General features: G+C 38.0%; 1 protein-coding gene across 3 annotated transcripts; it reads right to left on the bottom strand.

The window, feature by feature from the left end:
* Positions 1-4,076: 4,076 nt before the first annotated feature.
* LOC145228907 (protein unc-93 homolog A-like) lies at positions 4,077-8,396 on the bottom strand. Of its 3 annotated transcripts, XM_080094122.1 has the most exons (9): positions 8,261-8,396; positions 8,151-8,198; positions 6,979-7,125; positions 6,663-6,844; positions 6,150-6,590; positions 5,917-6,087; positions 5,610-5,844; positions 5,324-5,491; positions 4,078-5,258 (listed from the first exon to the last, which is right to left on the bottom strand). In XM_080094122.1, exons 2-8 carry the CDS (start codon positions 8,170-8,172, stop codon positions 5,406-5,408), a joined length of 1,284 nt encoding a protein of 427 aa, XP_079950248.1. In that variant the 5' UTR covers positions 8,173-8,198; positions 8,261-8,396; the 3' UTR covers positions 4,078-5,258; positions 5,324-5,405. The 3 variants fall into 3 exon arrangements, with proteins under 3 accessions (XP_079950249.1, XP_079950248.1, XP_079950247.1); XM_080094123.1 differs by lacking the exons at positions 8,151-8,198; positions 8,261-8,396 and adding an exon at positions 7,189-8,131 and having other exon boundaries at positions 4,077-5,258; positions 5,724-5,844; XM_080094121.1 differs by lacking the exons at positions 8,151-8,198; positions 8,261-8,396 and adding an exon at positions 7,189-8,131.
* Positions 8,397-11,772: the final 3,376 nt, after the last annotated feature.

Below are 11,772 nucleotides of genomic sequence, written 5' to 3'. Positions count from 1 at the left end.
TCGATCTACTTTGACTTGCAACGCAACATAAGTAGCAATAATAGCAATAATATGTAGTTGTTGATTATTAAAAAAGAATTTTCGGTTAAAGGTTCCCAGAAAAGTAAAAAAAAGTAGCACGTCACATCGATCGCACGTCCCAAAAGAACAGGTATGTTTCGTCCAACCCGATTGGACAACATATACTTGTGACCATTAACGTTGTTCCAGCAGCAACACCCAAAACTGCCATTCAAAGCCTGATCTACATGAACATAATATCAGCTTCTGTTGCACAAATGTAATGAAAAGTTACTGGCCTTCAGAGTTCAATAAAAAGTGTGACGGTTATGACGGAAATTACCTGGTGGACTCCCAACTTATAAGAAGCGTAAGCTTTTAGAAAACATGCCACTGCGTACACCACAAATGGGGCACAGAGAAGTCGATGAGGGTTGAATAAAAGTTTCAATGTTGCCTTCAGCGAGAAAATAATTAAATCTAGCTTTCTCTGAAAATGCAGATTCGCTTGTGGATTTGGTCACACAGCTTCGCTTTACCTCGTTGGCAGTTCCGACCACTTCTGTATCGTCCTCATTGGCACGCCTGAAGTTTGTTTGAACTTTCCCACATTGGCACGTCAGAAGTTTGTTTGTACAATCTTTAGCAGAGACCAAAAAATAATATACTTGAAAATAGTACATACGAAGCTTGCACACATATTGCATGCATATAAACGTTTGCATTTGATTACTTGTTTTACTTAACGGCCTGAAAATACTGTTGTACACACTAGTTGGACGAAACCACAAGTACAAGTTACCTTGATCTTCGCCTGGTTCAGATGTATTTTGTTGGTTTTTGTCGAATTCCAGGGAGCGGTCTACGTCGTTTCACAGCGTTAAATAAATGACAATTGCCACAAAAATCATTTCCCCCGGGATTTCAATGACGAGATGCAGTGTAAATTGCAAAGTTGGAACATATTGATGCACGTTTTGTTGTGTCACATTTTGGGTTTCGACAATCGTGTTTTCCGCAGTATGAGAAATCACGAAGGCTTCGGTTTTGGTTAACTGCTGTCATGTTTTTTCTACCGTAGAGAATTCCGTAACTCATCAGGTTGGCAAATATCTGCGTCAACCAAACTATTGAAAACTATACCAACACCATCAAAACAGCCGGGATAGGGAAAAAGGGAGCTACAGACAACAAGGTACGTTGATTTAAACAGGTACGTTGATTGACTTAATATCACTGCGTGTTTTCTCCCAAAATCCCGATGAGGACGGGTGCTAACAACAGGCAGAAAACAACTGAAGATGCATAAGTCACTACAGCCGAAGTCGCACCTGCAACAACACTTTAATTTTCACGACATGATTTGAAGTTTTTTTTCCAAAAAATTTATAGGCCTACATTGCTTGAAAAACCATTTTCATTTTCGTAATTCTTACACCGTGCTTATCTAAACCGTCCTCCATGTTGGTACCTGACTGCACAAAAGTATTGATAAGTACAAACCGAACGTAAGTAGTCGACTGTGTATAAAGCAAACCATTTTAATGTCTCTCGGTAACTTGTTTCTGCTGCTATTCTAATACTTAAAAAAATCCGTTGCCTGTAAAAGAATGTGGAATTTGGTCATACAAACTAGTTAGTATTTTAACTGAAGATTCTGTTTTATGCTACTTCAAGATTGGTAGCATGTGTTAATTCTTTCATACAACGACTTAAAATAACGGAAAAAAATGCTGTGTATGGATTTTACAATCAACTACGTGGAATCAATTTGATATTTTTTTATTCTGTAACTTTACTTGAACAACTAGGCCTATGTTTTTGTCGCATTTTTTGTCTTTGACCTGCAATACAGAACTCCTTTTACAGATTGTTTTACTTTTTGGCAAAAAAGAGGCGCATGCGACACAACCGTTCGTAAGGAGTAACCTGCAAAATGTGTTGTGATTTTTGACATTCTCATGTCCCACGATATGTTCAAAGGGGTGATACGGTATGAAATCATGCTGTTTATTGATTATTTTGTCAGAAAGAAGTGGTTCAGTGTTGATCTTAACTTCTTACACCCAAAGTGTTATTATATGGGACATTACGCATGGTATACAATTCAGTTTGGTCCTATACCTCATACATCCACTCTCAGGTTTAATAGTAAGTTTTACTTACTTTAAACAGGTCATTCGGCACAACAAAACCATTAATGTTTGCTCAACTTTAGTTAATGTTTGCTCAACCGTAGTCCACAGCCAACTCCTGCTCCAGGCAAGCTTGCCTGAAAATTATTCTTCAGCCCTGATATTCTTGCTGTTTCACCACCAGCTCAGTTTTCCGGTAGGCTACCACAATAAGTGTAATTCAAATTGGTAGTTTTAATGTGTTGAAATGTGTTATGCTAACTTCTGCAAAATTGCAAGGTGACACATGGTGTAGTAGGTATGCTTGTTGTTTTATCATCATCATCAAGTTTGGGTTTTACAAGTAACAGTTACACATGCAATTTGTATTGAAGCATCCAAACTGTACTTTGTTGTTGTTTACCCGAAATATGGTCATTTTTCTGCACTAAATGCTGTATATATGAAGTCAATGATCATGATGATGCTTTCAAATATTTGCATTTCTAAAATGTGAATCAAATCGCAACTGAATGTAAATGCCATTGACCAAATAACAATGTTTTTTTTCAAAAAACAATGCATCTTGGTTTAGGTTAATTTTATGCATTAAAATGGAGGCTACTGTGCTAAAACCACTTCCAGAGATGGGGCAAAATCTAAGTTTAAGGATTGTGGTTTATATTTCATACTTGCTTGTTTTAGTTTTATCAAAATCTGGAGAGTCCGAACCCAACACCAGCTTTAGCAGTACTCAAGGATCGATGCAGTGGATTTATAACTTTAAAATGCCTTGGAGACAATGTGCCCCTGTGGTCATGCAACGATTGAATAATGGTCTTGTGCCAAAGCTAATGGAAATAAAAGACACAATTAAAGAACAATCAAAAGTATGTACATTGATATCTTTGCCCTTTTAGTTTATGTTACATCTTATTTGCCAGTAATTGCTAATTTCTATTAATTGTTCCGCTGGGCTGACTTAGGCTCTACTTTAATCGTGACTAATGTAAATATTTATCCGCGAGAGAGCATGTGGTTTGAAGTTCAAACTTTGAACGCCACGTTTTTGTGAGCTGCATCAGTTGTTAGGTTTCCAGTCTGGATAAGCGAATTTAGCGGAATTTTCTGAGTAGTGAAATTAGTGATGCTAACAGCAATACTTAAAAGGCTAAATTGTCAGTTGTGGAACCTATAGCCGCAGGCTAGTACAGCCCTGGTTACCCAACAGTTGATACGTTTATGTTCTAATTTCATTTGTGTTTAACTTGTATTAATGCATACAAAACCGTAACTGAATTTATTATAAGTAATTTACAGTCATTTGATGTAAAATGTGATCGAATAATGTAGATTTAATTGGCGACTTTTGTGTACTGTTCAAACCGCTTAATCCTTAATGTGAATTGTCGCCATGACGTCATAATGTTTACGTATGACTGATAAATGTTATTTTGTGGTTTACAGAAAAACCGTTGTCGTTTTGCTGTGAGTCGTCAGCGTTGCCTTTTATTGCTCAACAAAAACCTTCGTAGCGTATGCAAGAGTGGGTCGTTTTGGAGGACAGGCTGTAGGACGGGCGCGTTTTTCATAAAGGGTTATCTAGTCATCTAGTGTGACGAACGGCGCAGGGCCGGTAGAGCTACTAACACCATACGTTTCAGGTGATCCAAAAGTGCCTAATTTTTAAAACGGTATATCTCAAAAAATGCTAACGGTTAGGGCTATTAGGGTCGGGGTAAGGTATAAGCATTTAAAATTCAATAAAACTAACCCAAAAAAATAGCTACTAATGCAAACTTTTCAAACATTTGCATCCTAAACCAACCCCTCTTTAGCCGCTAAATAAATAATTCAGCTCTTTACGCCACCTATCGAAAATTAAGCACTTTTGGATCACCTGAAACGTATGGTGTTAGTAGCTCTACCCGCAGGGCCAGACTGCGCACCTAGCGGTCGATACAGTTTATATCTGCAGTGCATGTGTTTTATTTGTTTTTAGCTGACACAAAAGCCTGTAAGAAATCTTTAGATAAAATAGCATACTGGGTTGCGTCAAAATATCCCAAAACCTTTTGTGATGTGGTGAATGGGGTCCCTATTGTAAATAGACATAATTCGATTACTTTTTTGTCAGTTATTTTATCACTGGGAAAATGTGGTGAGAAAAAAACAAAAACTTGTTGAAATCTATGACATAATTTCCAAATAAACAACTACAAATAATGATGATGATAATGTAAACACTACAACTTTTCAAAATGAGTTGCAAAATAAGTTTACCAAACAATACAAAACCAGGAAAAACGTGTTAGAGCTGGTGAAAAGTGCCTTTACCCAACAAATATACATATTAGCATTAACGTTCCGGTAAGCGAGATTGTAGATGCAAATACAAGCAATTTTTGCTGTAATAAATGTAAACGTTTGTTGAAGGTGCACATACACAAGTCCCTTAAGTTGGGCTTGCATCAATCGAACTGTCTGACACCCACAACTTGGTGAAATTGTAAATGAAAACACCGGGTGTGCAAACCAAGTACCACAACTCGTCTTTATCGAAATGTTCAGCTTCCAACAAAAATAGCCTACTCCTTAAATGTTCAATTTCTTGCTTCGAAAGTGTAGTTCACAACGGCAATGATATAATGCAAGAGGTAGGTACAATTTCATTATTACACATCGTTGCTTATGCAGTGTGTACTAAAATGTCTTGTCAAATACCGTATAACATGGCGCAGCATTCAGTGTACAAATATCTGCTTGGCAAATACCGCCGATATTAATTGAGCATGACTTCTGTTAATAAACCAGCCAATACGACATATCCTATCACAGTGCGCAAAACAGCAATCATATAGGACACATTTAATATTATTTAGGACACATACAATGAGTCAAACAATTTAGATGCCTATATGATTACGATCTAGTAATACATTTTGTCGCTTGGCAAAGGGCATTAAGTGTAACTTGGAATTTTTATTTCAGGCATGCATGTTCTTCGTTGTATGTCAGTTGAGTGTATTTGATGATCGATGTAACTAAAATCCACTGCTCACAGCTTTTCAATTTTGTGGTGGTCGGTCTTTTCTTCGCTGCCTCTACAAATTTCCTGAGAGTAGTATATTAACTGCGAAATAGCTGAAACAATTGCACGTTCACCAGTAAGCAACAAAAGAATGTGCTACTGCAAAATTTTAACTTACCGTAAGTGGTCACTGTCAGACATAAAACAGAAAGCTGGATAAACAATTTCGTGTAGACACAAAAAGCTGTGCTCATCGCGTATTAAATAAGTAAACCCACGTTCAGCATAACGTTCCATAGGTTGTACGCTACTTGCTGTTGCTTGATGAAATATTCCCCGTACATGGCTTAAAATACAAATGAAAAGTCATTAAAATACGAATACGAAAAAAGATTCAGTGCTTTGGTTTAAGTTACTTGTATTAATATAGTGCAGTGTAACATGTTTTTCGACCTCAGTCGCACCTGTGATAAGAGTTTGCCATATTCCATCCGAGCAACCGAACATCAAAAAAATTATGTAAACAGGCCATTCGTTGCCTGCGTTGATTTCCCAATGCATGCTGAACACATACAAACCGATATCAATAATAAAAGCAATAAAATATGGCAAGTTCCTTCCTAATTTCCCCGCCATTTTTCCAGCAATCAGTGAAAAAATGCAGTCAGCAGATGAAAACAGCATGATGCAAACTCCCACCTGTTTACAAATGCTCAAGTTATTTGATTTGGATTCCTTTATTAAGTTTGTAACCGTAAAATGGCACCTTGCCTTGCGAACGCCCAAAATACATGACGCATAAGCTCTTGTAAGTTCTGCTACGACGTAACCAATCGTCATGCCGTTGTATATTGAAAGCAAAGCCACCAGCATATGCTTGGGGTTAAATGACATTTTTATTGTGGCTTTAAATGTCGTTGTGAATACTGTTAGAAGTGAAACCTGAAAAGAAAAGTCTGTTAAGTGGTTTTTGTTCCAAATCCTAAACGAAATGCGATAAATACCGTTTCTGGTGGCGTGTTTTCTGTTCTGATCGAGTCTGTTACTAAATTCTTTTCTTCGGTGATCTCACTATTGTTTGATTCAGTTTTACGCGACTTTGATTTCAAAACAGCCATTTCCAACGCTTCCTTGCTATTTTCTGAATGGACATTTGATTTCGGTGTAGTTAGGTTCCAGTGTATGTCATTTGGCAAAAATATACTGTGCAATAAAATACAGCAAATCATCAAAACTGAGTAGAAGAGGATTAAGACGTATCTCGTTATTGGAAACGCCGGAGTATATTGTTCCATACTAGCGCTGGTTATGTTTCCAATTTGACAGTCGTTGGCACCACAAACGCTGTAGTCGATGTTTCGTTCTGTGCTATTATAAGTCAGATCCACACGGGCCAACGATTGATCGATATGCAGGGCTGCAAAAGTAATGCCATTTCCTACGACCTACAACACAAAAAGTAAGATTCACACAATCCAACAAACGATTTTCTATCGACTTATGTTAATGATTCTTACACCACTGCCCTGGAGAACTCCAAAGTAAAATCCAGTATAATAACGGACATGTTTTTTCATGCTCGCCGGGTCGGCACTGGCCCGTCGTTTGCCGAAGTACGTAGTGATGATGGGAAGCGATGTCCAACCAAATGCTTCTCCACAGCCGAGAAAAAATCCGGCCGGTAGCACTGTGTAGTACGCTGTTGTGCAAATACATTTTGTGGAAACTCGAAAAGTAAGTGCATATAGTATGGTTTTGCGTTCAAACAAACAGCCTCTAGTCATAAATTGTGTCAACATTTAGATACCATACAGCAGGATACAGCATACATACATGAGTGCATATTTCCCAGTATGAACAGAAGCCAGCTGATTTCGGCAGTTATCAGCAGTTTTTTGACCCCGAAATAGCATCCAATTACAGGTGTCACATTTGCAACAAGAAGTGACGACACGTAAGCAAGCGCAAGTGACCAAGTTCCTGCACAAATAGTAAAAAAACGGTAAATGACAAGAAATTCATGCGGTTACTTGCAACAAGTACCCAGTCCTTCATCGACGTTAAGACTTGACACTAAACAGTATACAGCCATAGTCGAGCATCCGCATAGTAAAACTCCCGAAAGAAAAAGTGTAAACGGCACATCGGTGGCCATTTGCAACTGACATACCTAAAATATTTGTCCCCCGGTTACACCATGCGTGTCGTAAACACTGGAAAAAACAGTAAAGGCACTTTGATGGAGTAATGGGCACTTGCACAACTTTAAACAAAGATGTGTAAAATTGTTTGGATTTAAAATTCACCGATTGACCTTTTAAATTACCACATTTTACCATATGATACCGCATAGTATGTCACATGGTTTGGAAACAGGAATAAGTATTGCCCTATCTAAGGTAAATGACACCAAATTATAGTATAGTTCTATTAGGCTACGAAGGCAAATAGCTCTTCTTTAGCGCCTTTGAAAGCCTACGAAACTGTATTTACAGTGCTGGATTAAGGGTCTGCTGGCCTGTAGGCACAATTTATAAGTGGCCCGAAAATCAGGATTGCCAACTAAAAAATTAGAATTATCAGTGTTGCCAAATCATTCTACTGATTTTAAAGTGGCCTGGATTTTTGACTGGCCTGTAGGCACGTGCCTACTTTGCCTAATGGTTAATCCGGCACTGTGTATTTATGTCAATTAAAACGCATAAACTATGTCAAATAAAAATTGATAACGTGCAATGACATGCCGCATTTAGTCTCAGCGTTTCAAATTAACCATACAGTGGCGTGGCAAATGATTAGGCAGAGTTTTTAAAAACATGGACAAGTAAAATACCAACACTCCAACATATGTTCTTGCAATTATGGACAAGCGGTTAATATCGAAAAAATTAAACGTACTTTGAAATAAACCACCTTTGCGAATTAATTTTATTGTTTTCTCTAATTAGGTAAAATCTAGGTAACTAAGTTCTTGTCCAAATTGCAAAATATATTTGGTATTTTACCTGCAAAATATGGCATGTTCATGTTGTCAACTTGCTCAAGTAAGCATCCTGCAAAGAATACAATGTCACATGTATCTGCCATATGCTTGTTTGATTTAGGCATACCACACCTTATTTCTGTTCTCTTCTTTTCCCCCAAGCTCGTGCACATTTATTTGTAGTCTATTTTTGCTAGAAATCGCCTGTTTTAATCATGATTGCTACCTCAAGACTAAATTTAACCAAACCCATACGCTTAACATCAGTGGCCACGCTTGATCGGTTTTGCTTTTTTCTCTTATCTGTCCGGTTGGGTGAGCAGTCAGCCCAATGATGTTGGTCAGCCACCAGGGTTGCCAGGTTGCGCTTTTGTCGCCGAATTGGGCTACTTTGGACGTCGAGTTGCGGGCTTTTTTCATGAGTTGCGGGTTGCGCCTTTTTGGGCGGGTTTGTGAATGACATTTTCTACCGTATGACGAGCAATGATTGCATAATTATGCATTGTGACGGTGGCGTCCAAAACCTTGTAAGTTCAATTTTGACAAAAGAACTGATGAAACTGCCGAGCGTCGGAGATTTAACATCCAGCTGAGCAAAAGAATGCTTTCAGTTCACGCAATGCAACGTTCACTTTTCAAACAAAGAAATTTAATAAACGCCTCCGTTGTTACCACGTAATAAAAATTGTCTCTTGGCAAAAATTATTCTTTTATGTTTTAAAGGTCATCTTACTTTGTTATTAATGCGAAACATGTTGGTTTTAAAGTGGAGATTAAAAACTTAAAAAAGCAGCATGAAAAGTGGGTAAACAGAGCGCATGTGTTCAATAAAGGGTTGCTGGAAACAGCTCAAATTCAATTTTAAAATAAACAAAAATTAAATCTGAAACGGAGAAACCTGAATAATTATCACACAAATAGGTGAAAGTAGTGAAAATCAATTGCATTTCAGGTATTTGTAAAATTGGGGTCCTTTTGACTGGTAAAGTTGCGCTTTTCCGCAATTTGACCTGGCAACACTGTCAGCCAGTCACTACGATGCTAAGTGCACTGTGCAGTGGTTGTGAACCTTATTCGAAAGTGGTACACATTTTTTAATGTTTATTAACTTATTCACCCTTGTAAGTTGTAATACACTGAATCAGTGGTCCTAATAGTGGAATAAGGGTCGGCACCATAAAAAACATCATCGTACTATATTGCATAGTACTTTCCACTGCAAACAGAACCATTACCAACGATTATCAATGGAAATATTAAATCAGTGGTTCTCAATGGAAATATTAAAAACAACCTTTCGTGGACCGGGGCCCCCTAAAAGTAACTTTTGGACCTCGTGGCCCCCTTCAAGTAACCCTGTAGGACCTGTGGCCCCCTAAAAAATGCAAATGGCAATCTCATGCTGGAATTCGGTACTAATTTCGACTTTAAACAGGTGGAATAGAATAGAGTACCGGCAAACAAGAATGCGTAATCGTAAAAAACATCAAAATAGACAAATGGTATGTGAAATAGTCGATTAAATTAGGGAATAAAGTTAAAAAGGAAATGGATTTTAGTGGGTGTTTCTGGTGAATCTACATCCGTGCCCACCCGGACAACAGCTCCGGTCCCTGGTTGAGAACCACTGTATTAAATTAATACGCCACACTTTAAATAACTTACAACTACAAGCCATGCATGGGCTACTTAAGATACATGTTGTCCCATGTTTTGTACACTCCAGTCAATTTGGTCTGAAACATAGAACTGTCTATTGTGATTCCTGGTCATAAGAATGAGTTGAGTTGCGTTTATTTCGCCTGACAAAATCGTTGTTGTAAAGCTTGTGGTGCAGCGAAATTATGTATGTGTTATAAAATAAATGAATTGCTGACCACCGGCAAAAACGTTGAAATTACAAATTTACCAAAAGACAAGCATTTTTAGAATGCATGTACCAGCAGTAGTCACTAAAGTCCCATATTTACGTATCGTTTGAATTGTTCGCTTGTGCGTGTGTGCATTGAAGTTTATAATAAAAAAAAGTTCAAATTTTCTATTAAGTTGGCTAAGAAAAAAAAGAATTCAGTTGTTTGGGGTAAAAATGTACATTTGAAGCAAATTCATTTACCAGACATTTACCAAGTTTTTTAAAAAGAAAATTACCTATACAACTTTTAACAACTTACACCTTTTCAAAAAGTGGTTGCCAATTTGAACTCATGTCAGCAATTCTTTAAACCAGGGGTTACTTTTTAAACTGGGGGGATCGCCTCCCTAGTGGGGCGTGAAGGGTTCGCAAGGGAGGGGGTTAATCTGGCTGCAAAGTTTTAACTTGCAAATGAATGCATTGTAATGATGTGGCCGCTGATTTCTAAATTGTTGTTTAAAAATTAAACTGAAGTAAACGCATTATTACTCTGAAATGGGTGTCCGGTTGTACCATATGTTGTCTCCAAAAAACAAGACAAACACCTGATTAAAAAAGCATCCTTGCCATTCATTTTATCAATGCTAAATTATTCAAACTTGATGATTCCTGTCCGCTTCCGAGATTTTGAACTGTCCGATAAACCAAAACCTGAGAGTGCGGTCGTCACTTCAGAGTTGTAAGTCGGGCCGGGTTAGGGCTTGGGTTTCTTCCAAAAAACGGGCCTGACTTTACACTCTGTGTCAGTATTTTTTTGAATAAATTTAACTAGCAAGTAGCTAGTTGCTGGACTTGGCCTAATGTGAAACAGACCTAAAACGCCTTGTTCAAGACCAATTGTCTATTGTGTTTGTTGTCTTGGTCTTTCCTGGTGCTTCAATGCATAGGCCTGTCAATTAAACTTTCGGGCCGAAATGGGCTTCTCAGAAACGAATCGGGTTCGGACCCGGTTTCGGGCTTGTGCTGTCGGGTTCGGGCTCCAATTTCAGGCCCGTTTACAACTCTGCGTCACTTGGTACAAAAATGCCACAATAGCTTACTAAATTTATGAGTATTTTACTGCATGTCATTCAACAAAAGAATTTTACTGCATGCCATTCAACACCGGAGCATTTGTTAAACTTGTCTGATCTTTGTTTGGTTTACGCGAAGCGCGGCAGCACGAGCTCGTACAAACAGAGGATATTCCCAATTCGCTTTGCAAGTATCCTCGTAGCAGGTATTCGCAACCTAGTACCCGAACAAAGGTTGTGCCACCCGCTGTCACTCTTAAATGAGGCATTGTCCGCTAGAATACTGGTATTTGTTAACGCAATGTCTGCGTGTTAGCTACGCAACGCAAAAGTAAATACAACTTATGTTATATGATAGTGCGGCCATTTTTGTTGTATTTGGCACATCGGTGGTAAAAGCTGCATGCACACCCCTGGTTTAGAGCACTTGGTTACTGCATAATATATGACAACTTTTGCACATATTTTTGAAAAAAGAATTTTGGGCTATACGTTTGATCAAAATAAAAATTGCTGCAAGAAATAAAATCAGAATAAGATTACTTTAGAAAGGATTTTTTTTTTCAACAAAGAAGGCAGTCACAATATGCGACAGCACAGCAAGAAAAGACTTAGGAGCATAACAGCTGTAATACTTCAAATTTACACAACAAAACTTACTTTGTTTAAGCAACTGATTATGGTAACAATAAAACCTAGGGAATCTGCGTTTGAAAACT

Source organism: Phallusia mammillata, chromosome 5 (genome assembly GCF_965637545.1).
Source record: "Phallusia mammillata chromosome 5, kaPhaMamm4.hap1.1, whole genome shotgun sequence".
NCBI lineage: Eukaryota > Metazoa > Chordata > Ascidiacea > Phlebobranchia > Ascidiidae > Phallusia > Phallusia mammillata.
The sequence above is the reverse complement of the archived record's forward strand: the minus strand, read 5'-3'. Positions and strand labels throughout refer to the sequence as shown.

Excerpts from the sequence above, each read along its gene's own strand:
- LOC145228907 (XM_080094121.1), bottom strand. The coding sequence starts at position 7,300 with ATGGCCACCGATGTGCCGTTTACACTTTTTCTTTCGGGAGTTTTACTA. Across the intron at positions 6,845-6,978 it reads ACTGGGAAATATGCACTCAT|CGTACTACACAGTGCTACCG; the intron begins GTATGTATGCTG and ends TTTGCACAACAG. Across the intron at positions 6,088-6,149 it reads AAAACACGCCACCAGAAACG|GTTTCACTTCTAACAGTATT; the intron begins GTATTTATCGCA and ends TTTTCTTTTCAG.